The 17238-nt window shown below is 40.5% G+C and overlaps 1 protein-coding gene across 2 annotated transcripts in view; it reads right to left on the bottom strand.

The window, feature by feature from the left end:
- Positions 1-16964, bottom strand: part of dbn1 (drebrin 1) — a 162995-nt gene extending 146031 nt beyond the window's left edge. Inside the window, exon 1 of one of the 2 annotated variants that reach the window (XM_060936490.1) lies at positions 16753-16964. In XM_060936490.1, the coding sequence (XP_060792473.1) occupies positions 16753-16835 (83 nt within the window). In that variant the 5' untranslated portion in view covers positions 16836-16964. The remainder of the gene's footprint in view (positions 1-16752) is intronic. The other variant, XM_060936489.1, reaches the window with a different exon arrangement.
- Positions 16965-17238: the final 274 nt, after the last annotated feature.

Below are 17238 nucleotides of genomic sequence, written 5' to 3'. Positions count from 1 at the left end.
GGCGGCACGGTGGTGTAGTGGTTAGCACTGTTGCCTCACAGCAAGAAGGGTTCAAGCCCAGCAGCCGGCAAGGGCCTTTCTGTGCGGAGTTTGCATGTTCTCCCCGTGTCCGCATGGGTTTCCTCCAGGTGCTCTGGTTTCCCCCACAGTCGAAAGGCATGCAGGTTAGGCTAATTGGTGGCTCTAAATTGACCGTAGGTGTGAATGTGAGTGTGAATGGTTGTTTGTGTCTATGTGTCAGCCCTGTGATGATCTGGCGACTTGTCCAGGGTGTACCCCGCCTTTCGCCCGTAGTCAGCTAGGATAGGCTCCAGCTCGCCTGCGACCCTGCACAGGATAAGTGGCTACAGATAATGGATGGATGGATCATTAATAATTGTAATGAAGCAAATCTAGATAGAAGTTATATGCACCCTAGGTACCCCGACCTTCATGTCAGAAAGAATCAATATCGGTAAAGAATTGAAGAAGAAGAAGCGATTTGTGTGTAAACTCCTCGTTACGGCTTAATTACTCCATATCTTTATAATTAATTTCAATTATGCAAATTGGGGTAGAAGCTATATGCACCCCAGGCAGGCTTTCCTGCCAAAAAGAATAAAAATCGGTGAAGAATTGAGAGAGAAGAAGCGATTATTGTGAAATGTGGATGATGCCGGAAGGACAACAGACAACACATGAAGAGTTTGGTTCCAAAACGCAATAAATGCCAAATTTGAAAAATTTAAACTCCCACCACCGAACCATCAGCAATTATTATATCTTACTCGTACCATATCCAGTTTTCACCAAAACGCGATATTTGCCATTGATTTACACACTGCATTACGGCCTTTCATTCCAAAACGCAACAAGCGCCATCACTGATTTTTCTCAAAACCAGATATATCCATTTGACCAATCAGAGGCCGCCATTGGAGTGAAGTCTTCTAAGATGGCTGTGCCCATGAAGTAGGAAATCGCTTCGTCACTTCTCGCATTTATTGGACAATTTCATGGTGAATTATGAATAATTTTGATAAAATAGTCTAAAAAAATCAATAAAATAAAATAATCTGTCATGAAAGAGCACGGTTAAATGCATTTTAAATAGAAAGGGGTATGTAGCATTTTGTGGGGAAATGCTGTGGCATGGATATGTAGCGACTTGACAAAAAAATAATTACTTGGTTCAGTTAAAAGCTGCTAATTAGTTCTGGATTTCATTTTTGAAGTTTATTATCTTTAAGAAGTTAGTCAACAAATTTTTAAAACAGGATACAGTGGAATGGTTGTTTGTCTCTGTGTCGACCCTGCGATAACCTGGCGACTTGTCCAGGGTGTACCCCACCTCTCGCCCATAGTCAGCTGGGATAGGCTCCAGCTTGCCTGCGACCCTGTAGAACAGGATAAAGCAGCTAGAGATAATGGATGGATGGATGGATGGATGGATGGATGGATACAGTGGTTTTCCTTTTATCACTTCCCGTAATCAGAAAAAGTGATTTTTCTCGAAACAATGGAATTGGATATATAGCGTTTTGGAACCAAACTCTTCACATGATGGTATAAACTCATCACCTGTCGGCCAGATGAGCTAATAATGGACGAACGATACACACTCACGAATGCCGATATTAGCGCTCGCTCTACAAACCACAAGCGAGACGCTAGTGTGAACGCAGGGTTGTACGGTTTCTCCATCTCGTCTCAAAGTGCACCAGTGTCTTTCCGTCCAGTGTAAATGTACAACATGAGACTGTAGAGAATAAAGAGAAAAGCTGGATTAGATGAGACAAAGGGACGTCTCAGAGAAGGACGACGTGAAGAGTTGGCACCTGGGAGGAAAACGGTAAACTTATTTCAGCAGGAGTGTTTCCTGAAGGGAAACTGCAGCAGGACAGATTTTGTAGTGAAACCCAGCGTGAATAGGAACAGAAGTCCAGCAGCACTCTGGCTGACCCCCTTCGCTTTTCAAACACAAGCCAAGTTTTCTTTTTTTCTGAGAAAGAAATGATCTAGTCCTTTGGAAAGAAGAATGTTCTGTAATAGGTCTGTAAACAGCTTACGCCATTTCTGATGACATCAGTGATAACCTTTGGTACATTATATCATAAAATCATTTTCTCTCTATCAGCATGACAGAAAGAATACTTTTGGTTTTATCAGTCGGTGGTGGTTACTTCCAGAATGATCAAATTGTGGGTGATTTTTGCTAAACTACCTTCTTAATTTTGTTTTTCTCATGCCCACATGTGCCTATAAGTAATTATTATTATCACAACATACTAGCTTTGCCACATGATGGCTTATCGCTGCAACCAGATGTTAGCAAGAAGCCTCATCAACATCAGGGTAGATTAGCATTGGAGGTGGGCACTACCAGATGTTCTAATCCATCCAGGAATGGGAAGCATGCTATGGGTAGCATTTGAGGAGAAAAAATATCTCCGCTTGCCTCATTTCCTTTAATAAGGTCTATAAGCTTTTGTAATGCATCCAGAAAACCACGTGCAAGCCATGTGTCTTTACTCACTAATCCAACCACATGGCTATTTAGAAAAACTTTTCTCCTGATGTTTCATCACTTCAGAGCGCAAGTTGGACAGGGATGAGGATGTCCTGCCTTAATGAACCTCAGAAACTGACTGAAGAGAAGAGCTCATCTTTTCTTCTATAAGGTTACGGTCACGCTACAGCTCGCAATGGATTTGCGAAAACTTGGCGATGAAAAATTGGTGTGATACACAATTAATGTTCTCCAAGCTTTGTGAGTTGTTTATTGGTGTGTCTCCACTTCATGAGTGGCCAAAAACGTTGTGAAAAATTTAAATGAATGAATTAAAATTTGGTGGCGATGTTTTCGTCAGCAAACTAAGCGGTGAATTCTCACAGTTGGGTTTGGGAATACTTCCCAAGGCTTGGAAACACCTTATTTTCATCAAAAACCCATCGCAAAGCATCGCGAGATGTAGTATGACTGTAGCCCCAAACCACTGCAGAGCGCAATTTTATATATATATATATATATATATATATATATATATATATATATATACAGTGGTGTTTGAAAGTTTGTGAACCCTTTAGAATTTTCTATATTTCTGCATAAATATGACCTAAAACATCATCAGATTTTCACACAAGTCCTAAAAGTAGATAAAGAGAACCCAGTTAAACAAATGAGACCAAAATATTATACTTGGTCATTTATTTATTGAGGAAAATGATCCAATATTACATATCTGTGAGTGGCAAAAGTATGTGAACCTCTAGGATTAGCAGGTAATTTGAAGGTGAAATTAGAGTCCGGTGTTGTCAATCAATGGGATGACAATCAGGTGTGAGTGGGCACCCTGTTTTATTTAAAGAACAGGGATCTATCAAAGTCTGATCTTCACAACACGTTTGTGGAAGTGTGTCATGGCACGAACAAAGGAGATTTCTGAGGACCTCAGAAAAAGCATTGTTGATGCTCATCAGGCTGGAAAAGGTTACAAAAGCATCTCTAAAGAGTTTGGACTCCACCAATCCACAGTCAGACAGATTGTGTACAAATGGAGGAAAATCAAGACCATTGTTACCCTCCCCAGGAGTGGTCGACCAACAAAGATCACTCCAAGAGCAAGGCGTGTGATAGTTGGCAAGGTCACAAAGGACCCCAGGGTAACTTCTAAGCAACTGAAGGCCTTGCTCACATTGGCTAATGTTAATGTTCATGAGTCCACCATCAGGAGAACACTGAACAACAAATAGTGTGCATGGCAGGGTTGCAAGGAGAAAGCCACTGCTCTCCAAAAAGAACACTGCTGCTCATCTTCAGTTTGCTAAAGATCACATGGACAAGCCAGAAGGTTATTGGAAAGTGTTTTGTGGATGGATGAGACCAAAATAGAACTTTTTGGTTTAAATGAGAAATGTTATGTTTGGAGAAAGGAAAACACTGCATTCTAGCACAAGAACCTTATCCCATCTGTGAAACATGGTGGTGGTAGTATCATGGTTTGGGCCTGTTTTGCTGCATCTGGGCCAGGACGGCTTGCCATCATTGATGGAACAATGAATTCTGAATTATACCAGCGAATTCTAAAGGAAAATGTCAGGACATCTGTCCATGAACTGAATCTCAAGAGAAGGTGGGTCATGCAGCAAGACAACGACCCTAAGCACACAAGTCATTCTACCAAAGAATGGTTAAAGAAGAATAAAGTGAATGTTTTGGAATGGCCAAGTCAAAGTCCTGACCTTAATCCAATCAAAATGCTGTGGAAGGACCTGAAGTGAGCAGTTCATGTGAGGAAACCCACCAACATCCCAGAGTTGAAGCTGTTCTGTACGGAGGAACGGGCTAAAATTCCTCCAAGCCGGTGTGCAGGACTGATCAACAGTTACCGCAAACGTTTAGTTGCAGTTATTGCTGCACAAAGGGGTCACACCAGATACTGAAAGCAAAGGTTCACATACTTTTGCCACTCACAGATATGCAATATTGGATCATTTTCCTCAATAAATAAATGACCAAGTATAATATTTTTGTCTCATTTGTTTAACTTGGTTCTCTTTATCTACTTTTAGGACTTGTGTGAAAATCTGATGATGTTTTAGGTCATATTTATGTTGAAATATAGAAAATTCTAAAGGGTTCACAAACTTTCAAGCACCACTGTGTGTGTGTATATATATATATATATATATATATATATATATATATATATATATATGTGTTTTTAGATCCTAAATGCAATGAAAAACCCATTCAACTGGTATAAATGTGCTAGCAAAGTTCATCCTCCATGTTTGAAATATAAAAAACATCAATATAAGGTTTAATTTTTAACATCCGCATCAGATTACTGTTAATATGATTACTGTTAAGGGCGGCACGGTGGTGTAGTGGTTAGCGCTGTCGCCTCACAGCAAGAAGGTCCGGGTTCGAGCCCCGTGGCCGGCGAGGGCCTTTCTGTGCGGAGTTTGCATGTTCTCCCCGTGTCCGCGTGGGTTTCCTCCGGGTGCTCCGGTTTCCCCCACAGTCCAAAGACATGCAGGTTAGGTTAACTGGTGACTCTAAATTGAGCGTAGGTGTGAATGTGAGTGTGAATGGTTGTCTGTGTGTCGGCCCTGTGATGACCTGGCGACTTGTCCAGGGTGTACCCTGCCTTTCACCCGTAGTCAGCTGGGATAGGCTCCAGCTTGCCTGCGACCCTGTAGAACAGGATAAAGCGGCTAGAGATAATGAGATGAGATGAGATGACTACTGTTAATAAATGATAGTTTATTTGGGATGTCTGAGGAATTGAGTGCAACAGCACCACCACTGGTTGTAAGAAGAATTGCAGGAAAAAGCATGAAGCAAGGCTGGGGCTGATTTCTTTCAAACCCAGTCTGTAGAATCATACGACCAATCAGTTACACGTCATGTCAGATTTTTCTTTCTTTCTTTTTTTTCTTTTTGACACAGAGTGAAACGTTTAAGGTTTGACCTCTGTTTGGGCTGATATTTTTCCATAGTATGTCATCAGCAGTGATTGAAAAGGCACAGGTGTTTTTTTTTTATGTTATCCTTTATTTTTACTAAAAGTAAACAAAATTAAGTGCTTATTGTTCAATCCAGGTATAAATTACATACATGACAAATGACAGAACTGTAATTTTAGTGTTTTTCAGTCTGAACCAAAAAAAGGGTTAAATATCCATCATCTGTAGCCACTTGTCCTATTCTACAGGGTCACAGGCAAGCTGGAGCCTATCCCAGCTGAGTATGGGCGAGAGGCAGGGTACACCCTCGACAAGTCATTGCAGGGCTGACACACAGAGACAAACAACCATTCACACTCACTAACCTGCATGTTTTTGGAGGAAACCCACACAGACACAACATGCAAACACCACACAGAAAGGCCCTCACCAGCCGCTGGGCTCGAACCCAGGACCTTCTTGCTGTGAGGTGACCGTGCTAACCACTACACCACCGTGTCACCCAGGGTTAAATATTGAGGGTTAAATATTTATTTGTGATTCTGACAAAACATGGCATGAATCCAGGGGATATTTTAGGAACTTCTTGTGATATAATGCAAAATGCAACCCTAACAGATATTTAACAGTTATTACATGAAATCGAGTCATACATGAGCTGATAGCCAACGAGGCGCGTAGCACCGAGATCGAGTGGAATAAATGTTTTATTCTATCGATATTCACTGGATTTTGAGAAATGGAGCATTTTTATTTTTATTTTTTGCAAATTCGGTAAATAAAAACTTTATACAAAACGTCCGACAAAATAATTTCTGTTTAGAATGTAAACAAAGCGACGAAATGACAGGAGCAATGTGTGAAAAATGCGATAATAATAATAATAATAATAATAATAATAATTCTTGAAAATTTTTAAAAATAGACTCTATTACCATCAAATACTTTCATTCCATATGTTGTTGCTTTTTTTGTATTTTGGGGGGTTTCATTTTCGAGTAGAGTTTTTATTTCATCCTCGGTTGGTTCAGCAACACGCTCCGCCATTTTGTATTTCTCTACTCACGGTAAATGAGCTGATATCCTAGTAATAGAGTAGCCAATCAGAGTGCGCGATTGCTCATATCCAGTGAATATGAAGAAAATAATGCTTGATATTCGATTTTCGCCCTGCCCAACTCGTATAATGATCAGATGTTATTCCGAAAGCATAAGATTTTGCTTTTTTTCAGTAGCAACAGCAGCAGGACTGATCTGGATCTTCTCACAACTTCTCACAATTTTCTCCCCAGTAGCGCCAGAGTTCAAGAGCGGTCCAATGATCCCCCTCAATGATTTTAGTTCACGTTTTCTGTTTCTCTGAAGACGCAGTCAGTCATCCACTGTATCAGTGATCTTTCACAGTCAGCTTGAGTCCATGAGAAATGAGAAGGCCACAAGAGCACACACCCACACGGTGCTCCGTTATGTGTGAAGAAGTGTGTCTTCCCGTTAATTACGTCGCTTCTTCTTCTCGAAATACATCATGGGTGTATATTACTAACAGCTGCCAGGCCTTTTTGCCTTTTCTGAAGCAGTTGGCCTAAATTTCAGTCCGGTATGAATATGTAGGAGTTCACATTCCAAAGGAAAAGGAACAAGACATTTATAATCCCTATTTCTCGCCATGATAAACCGGTAATCAATCACAGGAAACGTGAACATGGTTAAAACCTCATTCATGAGGAATGCAGGAATTAGACCGCTGGACTTTGAGGTTAAAACTCCCCAAGGTGCTATCCTAATCTCGCTCTCAGACAGAAAATGGTTACACTTAAGAGAGTGGAACACCACACCATGTGAGAATTCACAGAGCTCTCAGCGGTCTCTCGGACGTTTCTTGGCAGACGTGAGCAAACAGGAGAGACATCTCTGGGGCTCCCTGTGCAGACTGAATTTTTTTTTCCAGGTCTTATTTGTGTATCATTCAGAAGACCAAGGCAAGAAGCACAAGGGTTCGAGCCCACTGGCCTTCCAGCTTGGCCGTGAAGAAAGACACGAGGCTTTATTTCCAAGAGGGTGGCCATTGTTCCAGAGCCTGAGTAAAAGTCCTAGCTGGTTTACACAAGGATGCGTCTCACAGTGTCTCTTCATATCCATCTTACTCACATGTCCTATTTTTATGCATGAGAACCAAAAACCAGAACACAACTTCTGAATGCTGCATATCTTTTTTTCAATGATCATGACAAGTAGATGAACAAAAGTTTTATCTAGTAAAAAAAAGGGCTTTTTTTCTTCAGAACCTCTCTGGCCACTTTGGTTCATTTGGTATGACGAGCAATAAGCAATAAGCATGTTTGTGCCTTGTACAGACATCTGGTTTAATACTGATTTGTGTATCATTCAGTGGTGGAAAAATGTGTGCTGGTTCTTGTGGTATTCCCAATCAGCGCCTGTGTTGTCAACTCCATGGAGTTCTCAAAACCCACTTCATTATTCATCTCAACCAGTGCAGAGTTTAACGTGCGGCATTTTTAGAGATTTGAAATCAAGACAAAAAAACCCCAAAACATCTACGTATGAATCATACTTGTAGCCAGGATGATTATGATGGTGGCGGCGGTGGTGGCGGCGGCGCTGGTGGTGGTACGAGTACGTAGTTATAAATTCAGTTCTGTATTTGTACAATTCCCATTTTATGTTTCCTTGATATGATGCTTGTAGATGAATTTCGTATGCTGGAATTATACCAACACGTCACGTTAAATTATTTTTTGCTGTCGTGTATTTAAAGTGTAACTTCACCCCGAGCTCTGAGCCTGACTCCACCCACTGCATAAATGTGAAAAATGCTAAAAAGTGAGGCAGAGCGTCAATGTGTGATGCAGGAGAAGCTTTTATTTGTCACATGTACACAAGCACAGTGAAATTCCTCCTCTGTATTTAACCCATCTGAAGCAGTGAGCACACACACAGAGTGAGGGGAAAGTGTTGTCCATTTCACTCAACTCTCTTTGCGTTTTTCCTGCCGGTCCTGGGAAACAAACCAACAATCCTTTGGGCCCAAGGCTGCTTCTCTAACCTTCAGTCCATGGCTGGCCAAGGAGCTGCTCAGTGAGTCTCGACAGACTCCCAGTCATGGGCGGGTCCTGGAGGAGGTGGCCCGTCCACCTCTGACTAGCATTCTTTTATATAAATCTCATGATGTAGAGAAATACCAAACGGTGGACTCTACTTCAGCACCGGCCTTGAAAGGTTAAGGATGATTTTAACCAGTAGGGGAGAGTGGGGTAAGATGAGCCACTTTTTACATTTTTCATCATAACTACATGTTAAAGCCATTTTTGCTTCCAGTCTACACACCATACCAAATTTCAAAGTGTACTGTTACTATCTGAGCAAAACATAATTGATAAGCTCTTATGGTTAGAGTGATATTACCTCTTGAAAAAAAAATGTCAAGTGGCTCAACTTACCCCATGCACGGGGTAAGATGAGCCACTGTGTGGGGTAAATTGAGCCAACACAAAACATGTTAGGTTAACAAAGTAAACAACTTTTATTATTAGAAATGCAATCAATGAATCAAGTCAAGTCAATCAAGTGGGGGATAGGGCCGTTGCATAGAGAAGGGGAGATGAAGAGAGAGGTGATAGAACGAGATGGGATAGGGAGGGATAGATAGATGGATAGAGAGAGAGATATGCGTAGATAGATAGAAAGAGGGATGGTTAGAGAGGGAATGAGAGATATACTATATTATAGAAATTACTAAAACAGTAGAACAGTGCCAAAAGAATCTTATTTCTTTCAGTAGGTTAAAACATTGCTAAAACATGCAGCAATCATTCCATCAATCATTCAATCATTTCATCATTATTCAATGTTCCAAGCGTTCAAATGGCAAGGGAACACCATTTGCCTCTCCCTCCGTGCTGTCCCCCCAACAGTAAAGGGGCGGGGCAATTTTTTCACAATATCCTGTCTTGACAGGACAGCCTCATCTTTCTCTTTGAAGACAAAGGTTGGCTTTCTTGCAGAGCCATGGCATGACCGGCTTCTTTTGAGAAATCTTGCCTCTATTTCGAAGACATCCAATTTGATTATCTGGCCAATGAAGAAATGCACTTTCTTCTTCCCCGTGTATTTTGCCACAACATAATCCCCCACATCTAACAACTGGTCTTCCTCATCTGATGTCATATATATATATATATATATATGTTGTTGTCATATATGACCAGTAAATGTGAAAACTTAAGTGTCATCCATATTGGGTAAGCTCAGCCACCAATGGGGTAAGTTGAGCCAGTGGCTCAACTTGCCCCACATCTAATGGCTCATCTTACCCCATGGCCACCATTTTGTAGAAAAATGCTAATAAAGGGGATTAGGCTAATCAAAATTATTTTTATTAGCATTCATATCATAGCTTAGAAAGCCACTAACTTAACCCTAATGTGTCTAAATATTATTCTACTTTTGTCTTCTCTAAATCATCTTCACTGTGGACAAACATGGAATTGACTTAGAAAGCACAAAAACACATTTTTATAAATATGTCCCTCACCTAGTTTGACATGTGGTGCTCCTCTCCACAAGTGTAAGTAAATGGTCCCGGCCCCCTTTGAATGTGGTCACATGGTCACATTTGTTTACTGTTTCTTAGAAACAGGGTGTGGCTCATCTTACCCCCTGGCTCATCTTACCCCGCTCTCCCCTAGATGGTATTTTGAGCCATTTTCAACCCATAACATTTTTTTTTTAAATAAAATGGTCATTTTGTCAATATTAAAGGCCTTTCAGATTTTTCAAATGTAGGTCATAAAAAGAATTTTCCCTGACACCCAATTATTTTTGTTCAGTGGACCGAAAGCTACTGAATTCGAATCACAGACTTCCAATTTTATTAGTTTTTTTTAATAGTACAATTAATGACTTTAAGACCACGTGGCCCTAAATTCTCCACTATTTTTTCCTGCTTCACCATGACCCAATTCAAGATACTACGTCATGCATCACGTGGTGGGCTTTCCCCGTTCATGCAAGGCATTGTGGGATACAAATTTGAAACAGGAGAGAAAAATAGAGGATGTGAGTGTCTATGTGTAGTGTTTATTCATATAAATCCAATAATCATCACCAATAAGAAACCATGAAATATGAAAGAGCGACTACAGTAATGGAAAGAAAGTGAGAAGAAAAGACGTTATGTTATATACGAAGGAAAGGAAACGCAGGATCAAACTAATAAATATGGGTGCTCAGCGAGCACCTCGGTGTGATCAGCTGTTCGTTTAGCGACAGAATGATGGAACTGTCAGTGCACGCTCAAAGGGAAACCTGTAGATGGCAGTAATGCAACACTGTGGATGCCAGCTGCCGTAAAACCCAAAAGAAGAAGAAGATGGTAAACCTGCGCATGCGCACACGGACTTCCTCTGTCTGCTCGACTGCGCCAAGCGAGCGATTTCATGCACATTATTTGCTTTAATCCCCTCAAATTAAATAACTTCCCAGCCACAGAATGGCCTGATATTTTGTGAGATATTACAGAAATAAACAGATATCACAATCACCACATTTCAGAGGGAACTAAATTTAATCAATTTTATGAAATCGAAAGGCCGTCTCGCTTTAACAGCAGCATTGATGTGTTTCATCGCAGTACAGTCATATCATTTAGTTTACAACCAAAAAACACATTGCCTTTAAAAAATATCATCATTAAAACATACAATTCTAAATTATTCCTTACGTTTTTTAATATATCAGAACTCTAAACACAAAAATACAGAATTCACGTGATTTATGCCAAAGTGAAACATTCGCAATTCTCACGGAAAAGCATATTCATTCCAAGGAGTTGAACAAATTTTTTAAAAATAAGTATTTATGTTCTACTCAAATAGTAAGTTTTATACACTGATTTTAAACAGCGTAACTGTTTAGGTGACATTCTAGTGAGTAAGGCTATGCTAACATTAGCTTGCTGGCAATCTTTATCAGCTAATAGCCAAAGTTACAGTACCTGATTAACAGGAATTTAGCTACAGTATTTCAGTACAATATAAAAATTTAGAGTTTGTATCTTGTTTTATCTCAACTCTACTCCACGTCTCTTCATTTTACAGAAATGAGATTGGATAAATGCTGAGACAGACGACTCGGAAAGTGTCTACTTTTCCCTGGGGATCGAGGATGCGTTACATTTGGCTTAATTTATATACAATCTTGGGTTGTTTTGAGATTAGAATTTTTTTCATTTAAGATTTTTAAGGGTTTTAAAGGGATTTTGGGTTCCGGTTTGTTAAAATCTCCAAACTGTAACTTATTATTCTGAATGGTATGTTTTTTAAAGCCAAATTTTCCCTCTAGCAAGTTCAAAACAAAGGAAAAAATGCTAAAAAACATTTCTATTAATTTTCTTAAAAATACAGCACAGAAAATAATTTTTTTATGTAATGTGACTTGTGTACAAGGCAAAATTTATATTCAAGGACCTTTATCCATGTCCAAGCTCCATACCCTGGTACACTTTATTCTACCTACAAAAACTGGAAGTCCGATTAAAACTTGTCCTGTAATCAAGGAATTTTCAAGCCACTGTAATTTCTAACAGGATATAAACTAGACAGCGGACATCACAGACTTGGGAAACGTCACCATTAATTACTCTTGAAAAGGAGGCAACATGTCCTCTATTCCTTCGCTTTAAGTTTCTCAGCAGCACAGCCAGATCATCCAGAACATTCCTTGTTTAAATATCCAATAACCGATATAAAGTTGTGGATCACCTTTCCTTAAAACCTCAACTATCTCCTCTTTCCTAAGGCACATCATTCAGGCATTCAGGACTCTAAATCTTGGAGGAGAAGTCCTTGAGATCTCCTTTTAGAATCCATCATTGAGTCTGCTTACCTTTCAACCATCTTGCCTCCAGGTGTTGAGTATTATTCAGCTCGTTCTGTGACTAGTTCAGTGTTTGATTCCAGCCGGCTGCACAGAGCTCGCTTTGTATTCACGTTCCGAGGTTGTGAAGGATTATTGATGAGCATGAGTGTGTATATGGTTGGGGTGTAGGGTACCGGTGAACGGGAGAAGAATGAGCAGAATGGACGGAATACCTGTCCAGGACATGTGAGAATATAAAAACACTCACCTACTGAAGATCACTTAGTCTACGTGAGAGCTGATAAACACTATAAAGTTGCCTGTAATGACTTTCCTGGTTACACAATTGCACTTTTTGACCTTATAGGACACAGAAGTGAGTTATTTCTAATCACGCTGTACTGTACTTTATCACTGTTTTGAGTCTGGTTTCTTCCTCATGTCGTCTCAGGAGGTTTTTCCTTGCCACCGTTGCCTCAGGTTAGCTCATTAGGGATAAATTTAGAAATTCCTATGTTAAAAATTTACATCCAGAGTTTATATATTTCTGTAAAGCTGCTTTGTGACAATGTCTGTTGTTAAAACTGTTATATAAATTGAGTTGAATTGAATTGAATAAATCTGTGCATATCTGATTAATTAGTTTGATTTTTTGGGACTCGGGTCGAGAGTAATTTTGACGTAAATTATTTTTCCCAAGGTTGATAGTCTTGTATTTGTTTAATATGGGCAGACATGGAACGCTCTGTAATATCAGTCAAATATAAAGATATAAAAGGTTCAAATCTACTGTAGATAAAATCTTTGCGGATTTGTAGCTCAGACAGAATATCAGTATAAAGTTATCGCCACAAACCTCCTTTTATTGTGATGTGTATTTGTTCTCATTTCCTGGTCTTATCTCCACCCCTTTTTTTCTCATTTACATATCACCTGATTGTATCCAGCTCTTTTGTGTTAGTTTATAAAGAGTTTGTCTCGTTATACCCTGACATGTCCTTGTCCTGGTGCAATTTGTCCGTTAAGTCATGTCTGATGCTTGCTTTTCTGTGTGTCATGGTTTCTTATTGGTGATGATTATTGGCTTTATATGAATAAACACTACACATAGACACTTACATCCTGCCTCAATGAACTAACAGAGATTACCAGTGTACTGTGATAATACACTCACTGGACACTTTATTAGGAACACCCCATCATCCACTTGCAGCTGTTTTATTTCCTGCAGTACTCTAATCAGCCGATCCCTTCACAACATCAGCACGATGCATCAAATCACGCAGATACAGATCAAGAACTTCAGTTAACGTTCACAAAGTTCAAACATCAGAATGGGAAAAATTGTGATCTCACAGTGAAGTGTGACTTTCTTTCTTTCACTGTGGTATGGGTGTTGGTTTGAGTCAGATGGACTGCTGGTTTGAGTATTTCAGAAACTGCTGATCTCCTTCCTGGGGTTTTCACACACAACAGTCTGTAGAGTTTACACAGAATGGTGCGAAAAACAAAAAACATCGAGTGAGTGAGTGAGTGAGTGACAGTTCTGTGGGTGGAAACAAACACCTTGTTGATCAGAGAGGGTCAGAGATCACAAAATGGCCAGATTGGTTCGAACTTTTTTGCCAGGAAGGATATAGTAACTCATATAATCACTCTTTACAACCGTGGTGAGCAGAAAAGCATCTTAGCATGCAGCAGCAGAAAGAATAACACATTGGGTTCCACTCCTGCAGCCAAGAACAGGGATCTTAGAATCAACAACAAGTTCCTGTTAAAGTGGCCGGTGAGGGTATATTGTATTGACAGCATTGTGCAATACTGGATAAGAGCTTTTTTTTTTTTTAAATGCTGTTTCTAATTATTGTGTGCAAATAAAATTGAAAAACTTTAATAAACTACTAAATGCTTATTATTAGAGTCATTCTCTAATAAAGCATGCTTTAAAGTGAGACGGCCTTTCGATTTCATAAAATCGGTGAAATTTAGTTCCGTCTGAAATGTGGTGATTGTGATATCTGTTTATTTCTGTAATATCTCACAAAATATCAGGCCATTGTGTGGCTGGGAAGTTATTTAATTTGAGGGGATTAAAGCAAATAATGTGCATGAAATCGCTCGCTTCGCGCAGTCAAGCAGACAGAGGAAGTCCGTGTGCGCATGCGCAGGTTTACCTTCTTTTTCTTTTGGGTTTTACAGCAGCTGGCATCCACAGTGTTGCATTACTGCCATCTACAGGTTTCCCTTTGAGCGTGCACTGACAGTTCCATCATTCTGTCGCTAAACGAACAGCTGATCACACCGAGGTGCTTGCTGAGCGCCAATATTTATTAGTTTGATATTTCCTGCGTTTCCTTTCATAACATAACATAACATACATAACATAACGTCTTTTCTTCTCTCTTTCTTTCCGTTACTGTAGTCGGTCTTTCACGTTTCATTCGCACACTCACGTCCTCCATTTTTCTCTCCTGTTTCAAATTTGTATCCCACAATGCCTTGCGTGAACGGGGAAAGCCCACCACGTGATGCATGACGTAGTATCTTGAATTGGGTCATGGTGAAGCAGGAAAAAATAGCAGAGAATTTAGGGCCATGTGGCGCTAAAGTCATTAATTGTTCTATTTAAAAAAAACTAATAAAATTGGAAGTCTGTGATTTGAATTCAGTAGCTTTCGGTCCACTGAACAAAAATAATTGGGTGTCGGGGAAAATTGTTTTTATGACCTACACTTGAAAAATCTGAAAGGCTGTTTACCTTTAATAGGTATCCTATCAGTTTGCCCCAACAAATCAAAGATCTGTAACATTATTATGTATTTGTTGGGCTGTAACAAACAAACAAACAAACAAACAAACAAACAAACAAACAAACAAACAAACAGCACCTTAAATTATTGCTATACAGGCTTCTTTTAAATTACGTTTCCTGCCCAGAAATGAGCTCCACCCCCAGTTCTGCTCTGCCACTTCTCCCTTCACAGGAAATCCTCAAGGTATACATCATTTCAACAAAGGAGGGAAGGAAGGGGGGAGGGTTGGTCAGTTTCGGAGAGAAGAGAAAGTCCGATCAATACTTTAATTAGTATTGCAGTTCTTTTTAGAGGCAGCTGAAAATGACATACAGCTTCTTTAATACCTGGATTCTCACTCCTGCTGTAGTGTACAGTGTGGAACTGTTCGCAAATGTGATGTATGATGTGAGCCGTGGCATCATAGTGCAGCTATTTCCATTCCTTAAACCCCATGCACTACAAATCAGACCTATTAAGGATTCAGATGTTTCAACACCAAATTGGGAACAAAATGAATCATGCACTGAACCATTTCTGTTGTAAAATATATTCCAAAGATTGTGAGAGGCAAAAAGCCGTATTGCAGACATCACCAAAAAAAAAAGTGCGCTTTGTTTCCCACACAAAGGAAAAAAATCCTCTTCCCTTTCCCAAACTTTATATAGGGTGTCGTTGGTCTGGAAATCGTTTGCTGAAATGTCCCAATCCTGGACCCAATCGATTATTCAGTCTTTGTCCAGCAACACAGCACACAAAGCGATGGAGTTCCTGAGATTCTAAGGATCCTATTTTCCAGACACAGATGTCTTTATTTGGCTAAAAAAAAATGGGCATAGTGTTCTCGTGTGCTGCTTCTCAAGATTGAGGGAAAGGAATTCTGATTTTAAAAAAAGAAAAAGATTCCAGGAGTGGATTTTTTTGTCTTTCTCTGATGTATGTGTCCTCTTAGTGGGCTCGGGCTTGCAGTCTTTTTCTTTCTTTTGCATGTCATTTAGACACCAAAGACAAAGATCAAGCACCTCAGTAATATCGACCATGTGCCCCAGTGGCAGTTTGCAGCTGCACCAGAGGGGGGGCGAGAGAGAGAGAGAGAGAGAGAGTACGTGTGTAAGTGGGCGTGTGTGTGTGTGTGTGTGTGGGTCCGTCTTTTTTTTTTAATACAAGCACAAAGAGAATTGGATCACAGCCCCAGAGTCGACCAGTGTTACAGACAGTCGTGACAAAGAAACAAACGCAGCACAGACACAAGTGAAAGAAAGAAAGAAAGAAAGAAAGAAAGAAAGAAAGAAAGAAAGAAAGAAAGAAAGAAAGAAAGAAAGAAAGACTGCTACACTGTGTATAATAAAACACTCAGCAAACCGCAGTAAAAGCCCTCGCATCTCCCTCTCTGCTGTAAATCTTTCATCCTACACAGAAAATCTCTTCCACCCAAAGTACCCCAGTGGTTATCCCCCCGCAGGGATTCGAACACCAACCCTCGCCTCTGCACTGAGGTCTCAGGGAGGATGAGGATGATGATGCTGCGTCCACAATCATGTGCTCCCCGGATCCCCGGATTAGCGCCTACAGCCCGAGCATCACCCCGCAGCCTTCAGCGGCCCCCAAACCCGCATCAGCTCTCTCTTACCAGTCAGTGGGTGAAGACTCGTCGATGACGTCCTGGTAAGCGGTGAGCAGAGCCAGTCTGTTCTTACTGAGATTCACGGCCATGGCGCTGCTTCTGCAGTCATCCAGAGCAGAGCAGCACTGTGAGGATGGACAGAGAGAGAGAGAGAGAGAGAGAGATACTGCGCACTGAAACAAAGAGAGTGAGAGCCAGCTAGAGCAACTACTCTCTCTCTCTCTCTCTCTCTTGCTAACACACACACACACACACACACACACACACACACACACACGTACTTCTGTCGTTGTGGGGACTCTCAATAACATAATGCATTCCCAAATCGCTTACCCTAACCCCACCCCTTACCCTAACCCCACCCCTTACCCTAACCTTAATCATCACAATTAAATCCCTAACCCCACCCCTTACCCTAACCCCACCCCTTACCCTAACCCCACGCCTTACCCTAACCTTAATCATCACAATTAAATCCCTAACCCCACCCCT

Source organism: Neoarius graeffei, chromosome 12, assembly GCF_027579695.1.
Source record: "Neoarius graeffei isolate fNeoGra1 chromosome 12, fNeoGra1.pri, whole genome shotgun sequence".
NCBI lineage: Eukaryota > Metazoa > Chordata > Actinopteri > Siluriformes > Ariidae > Neoarius > Neoarius graeffei.
The sequence above is the reverse complement of the archived record's forward strand: the minus strand, read 5'-3'. Positions and strand labels throughout refer to the sequence as shown.